The sequence below is a fragment of the Phaenicophaeus curvirostris genome, chromosome 20 (assembly GCF_032191515.1).
Source record: "Phaenicophaeus curvirostris isolate KB17595 chromosome 20, BPBGC_Pcur_1.0, whole genome shotgun sequence".
Lineage (NCBI taxonomy): Eukaryota > Metazoa > Chordata > Aves > Cuculiformes > Cuculidae > Phaenicophaeus > Phaenicophaeus curvirostris.
In genome coordinates, this window is record NC_091411.1 from 9,389,638 (window position 1) to 9,404,896 (window position 15,259).

A 15,259-nucleotide genomic window follows, 5' to 3' on the forward strand; every position below is an offset into this window, starting at 1 on the left:
TCTGGAACTGAGCATAATAAAGCAAAATAAAATGAAAATGAAGCAAACTTGAGATAGCAACTTAACAAGGTGATTTTACTATTTATTTAAATATCAAGTAGTAAAAAAAATGCTGTGTGGCCAGCCTGGCCATTTCACCAGCCTGGTTTTCCTGCTGAAAAATGAAGTTTTTAGATAAGCAGGGACACCAGTTCATTTTTCCACAACAGGGAGCACAAGTCCCTGCAGCCTCACCCACACTTGCTGGCAACAGGACCCGCTGCTCTAACCTCACCTCACACACTGCAAGTGAAAACAAATAAGCATAGAAGAGGATAAAAAAACCCAGTCATGAAATGCGTACATACACCAGTGTCTGGATCTGAAAGGGTTTCTTTGCAGAAAGATGCAATTTCACCTCCGGCCTTCGAAACGATGCTCACCTCAGGCAAAAATCTGTTTCTCATTACACACCTGCACAACCCCATTTAATTCACCAAGAAAGGTGGATGACAGAACATTACTGGGTGTTTCAAGTCTAGCACAAGTGTCTTGTCCCCGGGCATTCTAATTGATTAACAGGAAAAAAGTAATCTCTGTAGTAAAGCAGACAGCTGGTTAGCCAGCCCAGCCAGGCAGGCGAAACCAAAACCCATCAAAACCAACCTCTGAAGTTCCTAAGCGCACTCTGTCTTGCACACCCCTAGTGCCGTGTCAGAACGCATCAGGCTGTGTGACAAAGAGGGGACACCACGCTCTGAGATTTGGTCCAGAGAGAGAAAACTGCTCACCGATAGCTGCAGAGAGCTTGAGGCACTGCAGGGATATTTTGTCCTCAGTCCAGCTGGGCTCAGATCTCCTTCCTGGAGTTGCTCAGCCTGGAGAAGAGAAGGCTCCAGACAGACCTTAGAGCAGCTTCCAGCACTGAAAGGGGCTCCAGGAAGGCTGGGAGGGGCTCTTGATTAGGGAGGGCAGGGACATGATGGGGGGAAATGGTTTTCAGCTGAAAGAGGGGAGATTGAGACTAGATTTGCAACACCTGGAGGCGTTCCAGGCCAGGTTGGATGGGGCTTGGAGCAACCTGATTCAGTGGGAGGAGTCCCTGCCCATGGCAGAGGGTGGAACTGGATGATCCTTAAAGTCCCTTCCCATCCAAACCGCTCCATGCTTTCTCTCCCCTCCCTGCGTTGCCAGCACTGTGGTTAGCCAAAAGGTGGAAGAGCAGCAAGACATCTCCCATCTTCAGTTACCGTGGGGGAGAAGCTAGATTCCCAAATTCAGGAATTGCCAGAGAAACAACAGATACATACGAGTAAGCTTAAAGACTCAAGTCTGGATGATGTAGGTCCCACCCTGGCCAGGGATAAGCACCAGCTGAGCCTTGCCACAGCATCCACTCCCACGCCAAGCGATGGATCCACACAGCCCTGCGGGCTCTGCTTTGGCCAAGCTCTATGGATCTGCTCCAACAACCCGGTTCTCACAGAGGTGACCACCAAAACCACTCAATTCAGCCAACTCCCAGGCTCCTCCTAAAGCCACAAAAGCAGTCAAGTGGGGCAGATGGAAAGCAAGTTCACGAAGGACAGCTGGGCTCTAAACTCACCTTCAGCCTCAGCAAAGGTAGCAGGAGCCTCCTTTCCAAACTACTGATGGGATCTTCCCTAGGCCCCCTACATTGCAGCTACCAATTTTAAACTCCTTCTTAATTACCCACAGGGCTTCCCAGGGAGGGGGTTGAGTCACCTTCCCTGGAGGGGTTTAAGGGACGGGTGGACGAGGTGCTGAGGGACATGGTTTAGTGTTTGATAGGAATGGTTGGACTTGATGATCCGGTGGGTCTCTTCCAACCTGGTGATTCTATGACTCTAGGGCAAATATTGAACTGAAATTAGGTTTGTAGCATAGTATTTCCCTTAAAAGAAATGCATAGTATGCCATTCTTAGCATATTCTAAGAAGGCACGAGTCCCTGCACATCCACAGCTCCGGCGCGACAGTTTATATTTGGAAACATCAGCTCCTACAGAAGACAGTTTGATCAGTTTATAGCCTGGAAAGCTAAGCAGGAATCTCACAGCGTTGTTCCACCCTGTGAAGAGGCATCAGTACACGATGCTATTTACTCCATGCCAGCAGGTCTTGTGTGCCAAAGCAGGTTGGTCGGGGCTTCCCGCTCGGGTGCTTTGCAGGATCAAGATCTCGGATTCTGCAAGCGAGAAGCAACGTCCTCACGTACACGTGCACGCAGCAAAACACGCTTTGCTCCCCAAGGCACAGCCTGAATGCCTGAACTGGTGGTCCTCAAATCCAGCAGCTCCCCCAGCACCCAGGGTTACCTCGTGCTGGGTGAGGACATCCAACAGATGAAAAACACCATCACCTTGAAACAAAACTCTTGTGAAAGAAGGGAAAGGCACTTGCCGGATGAGCAGCGTGCTTGCACAGCACATCTCCAGAACTCATGCTCGTGTTATACATTATTTATCTTTGACTGCTTGAATAAACAGTCTCGCATGCCCTCGCTACCAGCAAACTTCCTTTGCCTTTTACCAATCAAACCTGTTGTTGTTCAGCTGTAAAAGACCACAGTTTGCTGCCCCGCTTGCAAGCACAGGGGCTGCTGGGGAGGAAGGGCAGCTTCATTTGTTTCTAATTGATTTCACTTCCCAATTCCCATGCAAATGCGGCTCAGCTTACAAGAACACAAACAGAGCATTTAAACCCAAAACAACCGCAGCCAATAGTTATTTTTTCATTTGTTTAAGCCTGTTTCAACCCAAAACAACCAGGATCAGAAAACACTTCCAAGAAGAAAGCCCTAAAGCTCAGCCAGTTCCCATGGAGCAGGAGGGGGAGCTGGGATGGAGCACAGATGCGGATGCTGAACTGGGGTCCCCATCGCCCACCCAGGTCCCTGCAGCTCAGCCTGAGATGCAGACATGGGACCAGCACCACACACTCCCTGCCCCCTCAGGCTTGGGGAGCCTGGGTGGGGTCTTTTTTATTTATTTCATTACTTCTCATCTTTCCGGCCAAAGTTTCGTCCTCCCAGCACCACCTGCTCCTCCAGCACCTCGTTAAAACACCCCGAAGTGATCCCGTCTCCTCCTCTCAGCCCTCTCATTTGCTTTTGTTTCAAGGTGGGGGGGACGTTTCCCCTCTTTCCTGGGGTGTTTTTCCTCCGTTCAGAGCCTTTTCTAAGCCTCCATCCCCCCCTTTTTTTTCCCAGGGAGCTGGGGGTGAACTGGCAAGGAACAGGGGAGTAAAAGACTGGGGGGCTGAGGGGCAGATTAGGGGGGGCTGAGGAAGGGAAAGCAATTTAGGGGGTCTGAAGGGCAGTTTAGGGAAAGGGAGGGCTGAAGGGCAGCTTGGGAAGAGAAGGGCAGTTTAGGGGGGGTCTGAAGGGCAGCTTGGGGAAGGGGAGGGGAGTTTAGGGGGGTCTGAAGAGCAGCTTGGGAAGGGGAGGGGAGTTTAGGGGGGTCTGAAGAGCAGCTTGGGGAAGGGGAGGGGAGTTTAGGGGGGTCTGAAGAGCAGCTTGGGGAAGGGGAGGGCAGTTTAGGGGGGTCTGAAGAGCAGCTTGGGGAAGGGGAGGGCAGTTTAGGGGGGTCTGAAGAGCAGCTTGGGAAGGGGAGGGGAGTTTACGGGGGTCTGAAGGGCAGCTTGGGGAAGGGTGGAGAACCAAAGGTCGTTTAGGGGAGGGAGGGAGATCAAGGGTAGTTTGGTGAAGGGGATTAAGGGAAGTTTAAGAAGAGGGGGGGCTGAAACAGACTGTCTCCCCCTCCTCCCCAACCCCGCTCGCCTTCCCGCATCCCACCAACTTTTGCGAGAGCACCAGCCGCCTCCAAAGAAAAGGGGGGCGGGGGGGGGTGCGCTCGTAGGAGCGTGTCCCCCGCTACCCCCCGTCCTCACCTGGGACATCTGCGGCCTGAAGTTGATGTCCTTGAGGTCGATGGAGCCGGGGGAGAGGTTGTGGAGCAGCTGGCAGAGCAGCACCCCGTCCCGCAGCGCCTGCGCTAGGTCGAAAACCACCGCCGAGGGCCAAACCACCCGGTGGTTGGGGGGCAAAACTTTGCAGTCGATGAGCCAGCGGCCGCACTGCCTCCACTCCTCCATGGCCACGGCGCCCGGGCACACAACCCAGCCTTCCTCCTCCTCCTCCTCCTCCTCGACGTTCAGGGGCAGCGAGGGGATGCGCTGCACCGCGGCTCCGCGCTGCCAACCCGCCCCATCGCTCTGCGGAGGAGGAGGAGGAGGGAGGGGAGGAAGGAGGAGGAGGAGGAGGAGGAGGAGGAGGAAGAAAGAGGAGGAGGAGGAGGAAGAAAGAGGAGGAGGAGGAGGAAGAAAGAGGAGGAGGAGAAGGGAGGAGAGGGAGGAGGAGGAAGGAGGAGGAAAGAGGAGGAGGAAGAAGAAGAAAGAGGAAGAGGAGGAAGAAAGAGGAGGAGGAGGTGGTGGAGGAAGAAAGTGAAGGAAGGAGGAGGAGGAAGAAGGAGAAGGAGGAGGTGAGGAAGAAAGAGCAGGAGGAAGAAGTGGAGGAAGAAAGTGAAGGAAGGAGGAGGGGGAGGAAGAAAGAGGAGGAAGAAAGAGGAGGAGGAAAGGGAAGGAGGAGGAGGAGGAGGAAAGGGAAGGAGGAGGAGGAGGAAAGGAAGGAGGAGGAGGAGGAAAGGGAAGGAGGAGGAGGAGGAAAGGGAAGGAGGAGGAGAGGGAAGGAGGAAGAAGGACGAGGAGGAGGAGGAAGAAAGAGGAGAAGGAGGAGGTGAAGGAGGAAGAAAGAGGAGGAGGAGTTGAGGAAGAAGAGGTGAAGGAAGGAGGAGGAGGTGGTGGAGAAAGGAGGAGAAGATGAAGAAGAAGGAGAAAGAGAAAAAGGAAGAAGAGGGAGAAGAAGCAGCAGCAGGAGGAGGAGGAAGAAGAGGGTTTTCTCCTGCTCCCCCCGGCGCGGCTCCGAGCGGGGCTCAGCCGCGCCGCATCCCCGCGGGAACAAAGCGGGATGGGCCGGGGTGGAAGCGAAACTGGGCAGCAACTCGGCTCGGCCCCTGCCCCACGGGAGTCGCCTCTGCCCGCCCCGCGGCCGCCGGGAGGGGCGGGGCCGCCCCCGCCGCCCTTTGTCTGCGGGAGCCGGGGGTCCGCTCCGCGCCTCTCCCTGCCCTTAGGGACGTTTTCCCCTTTTTTTTCCCTCTTCCCTCCTCCTTCCCCCTTTATCCCGCCCTCTTCCCTCCCTTTTTTCCCTCCCCTTATCCTCTTTTTCCCCTCTTTTCCCCCTTGTTTTTCCCTTTTCCTCCCCTCTTCCCCCCCTTTTTTCCTCCCCTCTTCCCCCCCTTTTTTCCTCCCCTTGCTTCCCCCCTTTTTTCCTCCCCTTGCTTCCCCCCCTTGCTTCCCCCCCTTATCCCTCTTTTCCCCCCTTGTTTCCCCCCTTTATCCCTCTTTCCCCCCTTGTTTCCCCCTTTATCCCTCTTTCCCCCCTTGTTTCCCCCTTTATCCCTCTTTCCCCCCTTGTTTCCCCCCTTTATCCCTCTTTCCCCCCTTGTTTCCCCCCTTTATCCCTCTTTCCCCCCTTGTTTCCCCCTTTATCCCTCTTTCCCCCCTTGTTTCCCCCTTTATCCCTCTTTCCCCCCTTGTTTCCCCCTTTATCCCTCTTTCCCCCCTTGTTTCCCCCCTTTATCCCTCATTTCCCCCCTTGTTTCCCCCCTTTATCCCTCTTTTCTCCCCACCACCCCATCCCAGGGCTCCTCACCCTCCCTCTGCCCTCACACACAAGCCCTGGCTTTGTCTGTCCTCCACTCCCACTCTTCATCCCGTGTTTGGGTTGCAAATAATGCAGGGGAGATACTTAACGCAAACAGGCTGCCCCATTCCTTGAATTTCCAACACGGAGACAACTCCTACAGCAATTAATAACCAACGTATTTATTAAAATGCTCAACTCTCAGCCACTAACTCCTTAGCAGCAAACTCTTGAAAAAATCTCATTTTCACTGGTGGCTTCCATCCAAATCAGCGCAGTTTAGAACAGCCCCTTTTTTAAGCTGTTCGGAGTTCTCTTCCGAGATCCTCTCCCCAGAGCTGGCTGATTAATCTCCAGCCTGGCTTTCCAGAGAGCCAAAAGCGGAAGCCGAGACTGGGACGAAGGGAAGCTATTAACCTGGATGTCAAACAAATGCAATGCTAATCTCTTCCAAATGGAGCCAAGCGGAGATAAAAGAAGAAAGAGCGACTCTCCTGGCATCATCCTTCATTTCCAATGTAGGAAGGAGGGTCCCTCCAAAGAACGAGAAACGATTGTTTAATGTTCCAAGCAAAGTTCGGTAGGCTTTTTGTTTTCAGATAGCACAGAAGGCACTTCTAGAGTGATCATAGAATTAATCACAGAATCATAAAATAACCAGGTTGGAAGAGGCCCACTGGATCGTCGAGTCCAACCATTCCTATCAAACACTAAACCATGTCCCTCAGCACCTCGTCCACCTGTCCCCTTAAACTCCTCCAGGGAAGGTGGCTCAACCCCCTCCCTGGGCAGCCTCTGCCAGTGCCCAATGACCCTTTCGGTGAAAAATTTTTTCCTAATGTTCAGCCTGAACTTCCCCTGGTGGAGCTTGAGGCCATTCCCTCTCGTCCTGTCCCCTGTCCCTTGGGAGAAGAGGCCAGCTCCCTCTTCTCTACAACCTCCTTTCAGGTAGTTACAGAGTTATACAGAGTGATGCACTGGCTCTCAATCTGCTTTAAGAATACAGAATCACAGAATGGTTTTGGTTGGAAAAGACCTTCCAGATCGTCGAGTCCAAACATCAGTCCAGCCCTGCTGAGTCTGCACTTACACTATGCCCCCAAGTAGAGCATCTAGTCATCTTTTAAACACCTCCAGGGATGGTGAGTCAACCACCACCCTGGGCAACCTCTGCCAGTGTTTGGCAACACTTGCAGCAAAGAATTTCCTCCTAATATCCAACCTACATCTCCCTTGGCACATCTTGAGGTTCCTTTGTCCTGTCACTGGCACCAGGGAGAAGAGACCAGCACCCACCTCACTACAATCTCCTTTCAGGCAGTTGTAGAGGACGATGAGGTCTCCCCTCAGTCTCCTTTTCTCCAGGCTAATCAACCCCAGCTCCCTCAGCCACCTCTCATAAGGCTTGTGCTCTAAATCCTCATATATGCCCAGAGCCAGAGCTGCACCCTGGATGTAATTGGGAGCCTCCTGATCGCACCGTGCAGTTCCCAGTGCCCCTTTCTCACAAGAACTTCCTCATTCTTTTACTTCTTCCTGCAGCCTTGCTTTCTAGCCAGGTCTCCAACAGCACCCACTGGGCAGGAATCACAAGGCTACTGAGCGGAGTGGAGTCCTGCCAGGGATAATTTTGGTTGACTCTGTGCTAGTCTGCTCTGTGAGGTCAGGCCTGTAGATAGAGGACTACAGAGGAGTTCATTATATGTGTGTAATTAAAGCTCCTCACTGCAGCCTGGCTCTTTTACTGTGTAATAAAAAGTACACTTGGCCCCTGGATGCTTAGGAACAATCCCTGCAGCTGCACAGCCAGCATCTGTGTGGGAGGTGTTGAGGCAAGTACGCTTCTCACCTACCTCAGCAATGACCAAAATGCCCGATGGCAGCAATATTTTTGATAGCAGCAGGAAAAAACCAACCAAAAACCTGTCAGGTGAGACTCAGTGAAGAGCATGTGTCCCGCACACACTCGCATGGGCCAGGAGCTGCAGAATATAGAGATGTGATTCTGTGATGTGCTGAAACAGGACAGGGCACACGGGCAGGATGCAGAGCCGAGGATGCACCTAGAGCTAAAAGGGAGCTTGGGTAAATAAAAGAGGTTGAATTTGGTGTTGGAGTTGGTGCTCCCTCTCCTGCCCCTTGGAACTGCTGGGAATGACAGCCAGGGAATGACAGACAGCAGGGCAGGACAGACAGCAGGGCAGGACAGACAGCAGGGCAGGACAGACAGCAGGGCAGGACAGACAGCAGGGCTGAGGCTGCCCCACTCTGAGGGCTGACACTACCCTCTGCTGGGTAAATTAAAGATTGGAGGAGAGCGGAGCTTCTCCTCCAACTGGCTTCCCTGCTGGTGCTTTTATGACTTTCTCACATCAGAGAAGCCAGAGAGGTGACTGAAGGCACTAGGAAGGGGCTAACAGATGGAACACTGTGTTTTTTCTCATCCCAAAATGTCTCTATAACTGGATACAAGGAGCCCAGCAGGCAGCTAGTGCCGGAAGGTAGTGCAGTCACCACAGTTTGGGTGTGAGGGGACACCAAGCAGGTGTTTGGGAACATCCAGCATGGAATAGGCAAAAACCTTCTCATAAAAGAGAAAAAGAGAGAAAGAGTAAAGGAAGGGAGAGAGTAACAAAGAAAGAAAAAGAGAAAGGGTGGGAGGGGAGGAGAGGAAGCAAACATAAATGAACAACCATATGCAAGGAAATCATACCCTACAAACCAACCAGAACTTCCCTGGGAAATGGCCACATTTCACAGCAAAGCATATTCTTCATATTGTTTAGTATTGCTCTTGGGAGAAGAGCTGACTCCCCACTCATCACATGCAGAGCAGCAGCCCCTTTGGAGCAGGCATCTGAAAATATCCCTTACATACCGTACTGCCAAGAGATCCCGTTTCCAGCCAGGCAGTGTCTATGGATTGCCATTGCCACCTTCTGGATTAGACCAAGTGTGCACCAGCCTGGCCCAAACCCGCTGCTGGCTCCCAGCAGCCCAGCCAACATCTGTCTGCAGCTGGAGCCAGGGTCCCCAGCACAGGAGCCATCCCGGCTGCTGTCACAGCCGAGCTCGGCACCACCGGCAGCTGTCAGCGGTCACCATGCAGCCGACATGCCTTTACATCACACCCTGAGATTCCATGATCTCCTTTCACCAACTATTTTAGGAAGCTTGTGCGAGTCCCAGCTCAGCAGCAGCTCTCGCTCCATCATCAGCGAGGGACACATCACATGGTGCCGTATTAACCTACTCATACCCACTGGGAACAGACGATACTTCTCTGTCTGGCTCACCTTTGGCTGTAAACACCTGATCTACCTGCCCAGACAACTTGCACCCTAGAAAAGTCATAGCAATTATCCTCCTGCTAACGGCCTTGCGCTCCTGCCAGGGGAGCTCACGTCTCCTCCTCTACCCCCAGGCTCGCTGCCTGCCAGAGCGGGCAATGCAGGCTCTTGCCTGGTGCCCTGGAAAGGGAGAGCAGGAAAATTAATCTGGCTGTAGCTCGATGCTGGCAAGGACGAATCATCTTCTCTTTGGGAGCAACCAGCCACAAATTCTCTCTGTTTAGCCTGAAAAAGGTAGCACCTGCGAGTGCAGCTCCACTGGAAAAGGGCTCTCCACCTGGGTACCACACAGGTGGATCCAGCCCTTCCCTAGGCATTTCTCCACGGAAGAGGCTTATTTATGGTGCCTGTGATGCCCCAGCTGTGTGAACACAAACAATTCTCTCTTTCCAACATCACCATCGCACTGCCGGGACAGCCTCACTACCCAACCTTCCTCCACCACACTCCAGCCCTAACAGCTTTCACATCAAAGTCAAACAGACTCAAAGCAAATCGCAGTCCAAAGGAGTCAAATAAGGAGAAAATCACCCAGCCCAACTCTACGGTTGCTCTACTGCAACCGTATCTCACAGCAGAGGTTTGGCCAAGGCAGCTTGCGGAGAAAGCAAAGCAGACACATGGATTTCCTTGGAGGAAGGAGGAGAAGAACTAACCATTGGGTGGGAAAGCACCGGGGTTTCACCTCATCTGTTCCACTGCTGCCACTTCCAAGGTTTATTGGGTTGGTGGACATCCTGGGGACACACAGCGAAGGGTCGCGTGGATGCTCAGAGAGAGCTGCCTTCCCAAGCTCGGCAGTTTCCAGTCCTTCTTGCCCTACCTTGGCAACATAACCACCACACTCACCAGCTGCCTCTGTTCTGCTCCGAGTTCCATGATGTCAGAACTGGTAATCTTTCAGAGGACTCCAAGATATCACACCCCTGCCAAAAATCTCAATCTGGTTCCACTGAACAATTTTGCATTTTGCTCTGCAGCTTCCACGAGGTGGGGCCTGGGCTGGCTCCTCCGTGCTAGCGGGAGGCGGGTTGAGCAACACAGCCAGGACACTTCTGACAGTAAACATTTTAATAGTGTATTCATTCTTCTCTTTCTTTCTTCCTTCCTTTCCTCATTTCTTTCTCTTTTCTTCTTTCTCTTTCCTTCTTCCTTCCTTTCCTTTCTCCTTCCCTCTTCCTTCCTTTCTTTTCTCTTTCCTTCCTCCTTTCTCTTTCCTTTTTCCTTTCTTTTTCTTTATATTTCTTTCTCTCCTTTCTTTCTCTTTCCTTTTTCCTTTCTTTTTCTTTATATTTCTTTCTCTCCTTTCTTTCTCTTTCCTTTTTCCTTTCTTTTTCTTTATATTTCTTTCTCTTCTTTCTTTCTCTTTCCTTTTTCCTTTCTTTTTCTTTATATTTCTTTCTCTTCTTTCTTTCTCTTTCCTTCTTCCTTTCTTTTTCTTTATATTTCTTTCTCTTCTTTCTTTCTCTTTCCTTCTTCCTTTCTTTTTCTTTATATTTCTTTCTCTCCTTCTTTCTTTCTCTTTCCTTCTTCCTTTCTTTTTCTTTATATTTCTTTCTCTCCTTCTTTCTTTCTCTTTCCTTCTTCCTTTCTTTTTCTTTATATTTCTTTCTCTCCTTTTTTTCTTTGTCTCTTTCCCTCTTTCTCTCTCTCTCCTTCTTCTTTGTGTTTGGTCTAAATCCCCTGGGAAGAGGGAATTGCAGCATGTGTTCTATCTGACGGAAATAAACCGCTGTGTCTTGTTTGTGTCCATGAAGGCCAAGCGGAACAGCAGCAGCGCCTGGAGTGGCTCGAGATTAGATGGCGCTGCTTTCACAGGAGATAAGAAGATTGAGAGCTTAAATATAGCATCATCAGAAAAAGAACAAGCCCCACAGCTCTCTTCAAAACATATTTCCTGCTGTGCTTCCAGGGGACAGGAAATGTGCCGGAACAGGCGGTGATGATGAGCAGAGGAGCTGCTGCTCAGTCCGTCTCCTTTCCCACGCAGTCCACAGCCGTGGCCACATAGAATCATAGAATCACCAGGCTGGAAAAGACCCACCGGATCATCGAGTCCAACCATTCCTATCAAACACTAAACCATGTCCCTCAGTGCCTCATCCACCCGTCCCTTAAACCCCTCTAGGGAAGGTGACTCAACCCCCTCCCTGGGCAGCCTCTGCCAGTGCCCAATGAACCCTTCTGTGAAAATTTTTTTCCTAGTGTCAAGCCTGAACCTCCCCTGGTGGAGCTTGAGGCCATTCCCTCTCGTCCTGTCCCCTGTCACTTGGGAGAAGAGCCCAGCTCCCTCCTCTCCACAACCTCCTCTCAGGGAGTTGGAGAGAGCAATGAGGTCTCCCCTCAGCCTCCTCCAGGCTAAACACCCCCAGCTCTCTCAGCTGTTCCTCATCAGGCCTGTTCTCCAGCCCCCTCACCAGCTTCGTTGCTCTTCTCTGGACTTATCATCCTCACGCCCAGACACTCTCCCCCCCTTCACACAGCCCCCTGCCTTCCTCCAGCCCCACCGCCACCCCCAGCCCCACACACACTTTCATAGCCGCATTGCTGTCCCCCAGCCCCATTTCATAGAATCATAGAATCACCAGGTTGGAAGAGACCCACCGGATCATCGAGTCCAACCATTCCCATCAATCACTAACCCATGTCCCTCAGCACCTCGTCCATCCATCCCTTAATCCCCTCCAGGGAAGGGGACTCAACCCCCTCCCTGGGCAGCCTCGGACAGTGCCCAGTGACCCTTTCTGTGAAAAATTTTTTCCTAATGTCCAGCCTAAACCTCCCCTAGCGGAGCGTGAGGCCATTTCTACCCTCCAGCCCCACCGCCGCCCCCACAAACCATCCAGACCCTCCCCCCCGGCCCAGCCTCTCTCCGCCCCGCCCCGCGGCTCCTCCCGCCATGACGCGAGGGGCGGCTCCGAGGCGGCTCTTTGGCGGCTCCGAGGCGGCCCCGGGAGCGGCTCGGGGGCGGCGCAGCACGGTGGGGCCGGGGGGCGAGGTCGGTGGGGACGCTCCGGGGGCGGTGGGGCGGGAGGTGCGGGCTCGGGGGGCCCCGGTGAGTCTCGCCGTTGCGCCCGCAGGGTGAAGCCCTCGGCCGGTGCCGTCAGGAGGCCGCGGGCCCCCCCGGCGAGGAGGCTGGAGGCGGCATCCTCTCCTGCGACCCCGGGGATGCTCCCATCCCTCAGCGTGGCAGCGGCGTCCTCGCCCGCATCCCTGAGGATGCTCCCACCGCGGAGCGTGGCAGCAGCATCATCCCCTCCTGCATCCCTGAGGATGTGACTCGCCAAGCTCCGTTGGCTCCGGTGTGAAGCGCAGGTGGGAGAGTTCACGCCTGGGCCTGGGTGTCGGTGACCTCTTAGGCCTGAGCTCCAAGAGCTGCCCTGCGGCCTCGGGTCTGTTCTTGGGGGAAGCAAAACTCATCTAGAACCGCTCGGCTCACCCTGCCCGGCTGCGGAGCCAGCTCACCGCTGTGGAGACGCCGCTCGCACCTATTGAGATACTTTACGGACTCTCAACAAGCAGCTCGTGTGCGTGTTGTTCCTTCGCAAGATGAAACACATAGCAGCATCGCCGCTGGATGAGCTTTCGGAAGTCCTGGTTGGTTATTTAAGTGAGGCCGGGCTGCCTGTGGTGATTTTGGGGCATCCTGAGTGGCGCTTACGCTGAGCAGCAGCTCACGGTGCCAAGAGCCGTGTCCTTGGGGATGTTCTCCCTTCAACTCGACCTGGAGCGACCCGACGGAGCTGCTGGGAAGGAGCTCTTGTCTTTGGAGCTGCCCTTGAGCAGATAGATGACTGACAAAGTGATGAACGGCAGGGTGCCCCTGCCTGAAAAAGCCTTGTCGGAGGGCTACGCTCGGCTGCGGTACAGGGACACCTCCATGCTCATCTGGCAGCAGCAGCAGCAGAAACTGGAGTCGGCTCCCCCCAACACTTACCTGAGCCGGAGCCGGAGTATGTGGTACTCGCAGTACGGCAACGAAGCCATCCTGGTGCGGGATAAAAACAAGCTGGATGTCCCCAGGGACACGGGGCAATCCAAGTTTTGTGCTATTATGTAATTTCACGGGGTTGGCGTTAGAAACCCACACGGGGAAACAAACCAGACTTGCATCGAGCTGGCGGGGGACGGCTTCTCCCCAGCCTCACGACAGACCTGCGGCTACGGCAGCGCATACGGGATAGGTTAGAAAGGCTGTCTGAAGTTTATGTTTGTTTTTTGCTGTTGGTAGCGTCAGATTTTGCATGTTAATGAGTCCATGTAATGAAAACAGCCTCACTCAGGAGCTCAGGAGCCTGTGTTTGCTGCCTGGCATTTTGGCAGGGTCCATGCTGGACCATGTGTTGCTTCTAAGTGGCTTTTGTACCGTGAGAAACACCTGCTGCCGTTTGGGAACCATCCCCAGCAGGCACTTTTACTTGTTAGATCTAGCACGTTGCCAAAACTCAGCAAATGCTGGTGGGAGAGAGACGAGCACAGATCCGTTTCCATCGAGGCAAAGATTTTAGGAAGGTGATCTGCAAAACAACCCTGCCCTGTCTCCATTTAATTATTACCCTGGAAGCTGTCTCTTAGGTAATGAAGTGATTTATTGGGGATGAGAGGAGGCAAAGAATGTATTGAGGGTTTCATTTCAGCCTTCAAAACACCTGGCAGGCAAGGTGAGCTGTGGTTTCATCCTGTGCAAAGCTTGGTATCACAGAAATAACAGGCAGGGCATCGGGAGTCGGTGGAGCTGACTCCCTTCTCGCAGCTCCATCCCCAGCCCGTGCTTCAGGAGTGTGTCACCACGTCAACCAATTGAAAAGAAGCTCCGGTAAATACACACATCTCCTGCAAAGGGACATGAGGAAACTCCTACACCCCACATACCTCCCCCAGGGATCGGTTACAGAAGGAAACAGTCTAGTGAGGGTTGCTTAGCATAGCAGTTTTAATGCACGCATAGCTTGGAAGGGTTGATCTAATACGGGTTAGATAGTCGATTTGGTGCATGTACTTTAAAAGCTGGTTCTGGGAGTGTTTGTTTCAACTAACTGAAGGATTTTACGAGGGAAAAATACTGCAGTTGCACTTCTTGGGAACAGAGCCTGCTTTCAGGTTGTTTCCTAACTTGCTCAAGGCAACACCAAGCTGAGAAACCCAATGTGGCAAGCACCCCAAGTTTTATTAGAAACAAAGCAGTATTGCTTCCAGGGGTGCTAATTGCATGCCCAGGGTTCAGCACTGAAGTATAACATTGGGCTTAAGTCACGGACTCCCCTTACGTCCTGCCTGGGACATCCTCCTGCAGCCCTGTGTGCCGAATCCAGCAGCGCTTGGGCGCAGGCTTAACTTCAAGCATATCGGTATTTCACGTTGACTTCAGTATGGATTATTTACCTGCCTAAAATTAGGCACATTGATAACTTATATTTATCTAAAACCTCTTGTTGATTTGTCAAGCACTTTATTTTTTTTTTAATACAGCAATGAAGAATCTTCCCCACCTCCCTCACGCGGGTTAAATGCTACAACACACACACACTTGAGTTTGCTGAACTCAACGTGCTGAGCAGAACGTCTATTTTAACATGAGATTGTGGAGGTTTCACGTACTCAGCCCTGGTCCTTCACACATGTATGCACTGCAAACCCTAGGCAGCTCATTTTTTTTTAAACTACTATTTATGCATGTGTTGATGTTTGGTACCTTATGTGTGTGTGCTTATAAAACTAAACCTGCTGATGGACCTCCGCGCTTCGCAGACCTGTGCATTGCTCTGCTCACTCAAATGGTCCTCTTGGTCTTGCCAGGATTAGCTCTGGCTGGGAAATATTTTGGTGAATAGATGTTTTTCAGCTGGGGAAAAAGCACACAAGTTTCACAAAACCAGAGAGACTTGGAAAGCCCCTGGCAAAGGCAGCAGGGCTCCTTTACCAGTTGTGCTTTGAAGGTAAATCATTGTCTGGGATGTGAAACCTACCCAGGGCTCCAGTTCTTGGCCACGTGAGCCGGTGATTTTTGATGCCAACAGACAGGAGGCTGGTGTGAGGGATCCCCTGGAAACTGTAGGTGGGAGCAACCTGGAGTGGCAGGAGAGGCGAGTTCAGGGCCTTTTTAACAGCCTGGGGGAGCATGCGAACTCTGGGAGTTTAAGGAACAAAACCAGCTGTTCATTTCCTTTACTTTTCTTATAGAAAAAATAAATCCCACATAGATTATTATT

At 52.4% G+C, this 15,259-nt stretch overlaps 2 protein-coding genes across 5 annotated transcripts in view; one reads left to right on the forward strand and one right to left on the reverse strand.

Annotated features, from left to right (window-relative positions):
* VAV2 (vav guanine nucleotide exchange factor 2) overlaps window positions 1–4,275 on the reverse strand; it is a 138,899-nt gene extending 134,624 nt beyond the window's left edge. The window contains exon 1 of one of the 4 annotated variants that reach the window (XM_069873666.1): window positions 3,891–4,275. In XM_069873666.1, coding sequence (XP_069729767.1) covers window positions 3,891–4,094 — 204 coding nt within the window. In that variant the 5' untranslated portion in view covers window positions 4,095–4,275. The remainder of the gene's footprint in view (window positions 1–3,890) is intronic. The other 3 variants (XM_069873667.1, XM_069873668.1, XM_069873669.1) reach the window with 3 other exon arrangements.
* An 8,084-nt stretch (window positions 4,276–12,359) lies between these two features.
* On the forward strand, window positions 12,360–14,903 carry BRD3OS (BRD3 opposite strand). Its single transcript, XM_069873326.1, has one exon. It carries the CDS (start codon window positions 12,841–12,843, stop codon window positions 13,108–13,110), a length of 270 nt encoding a protein of 89 aa, XP_069729427.1. The 5' UTR covers window positions 12,360–12,840; the 3' UTR covers window positions 13,111–14,903.
* Window positions 14,904–15,259: the final 356 nt, after the last annotated feature.

What these genes read in the sequence shown, in the direction of transcription:
- BRD3OS (XM_069873326.1), top strand. Translation starts at nt 12,841, where the DNA reads ATGACTGACAAAGTGATGAACGGCAGGGTGCCCCTGCCTGAAAAAGCC.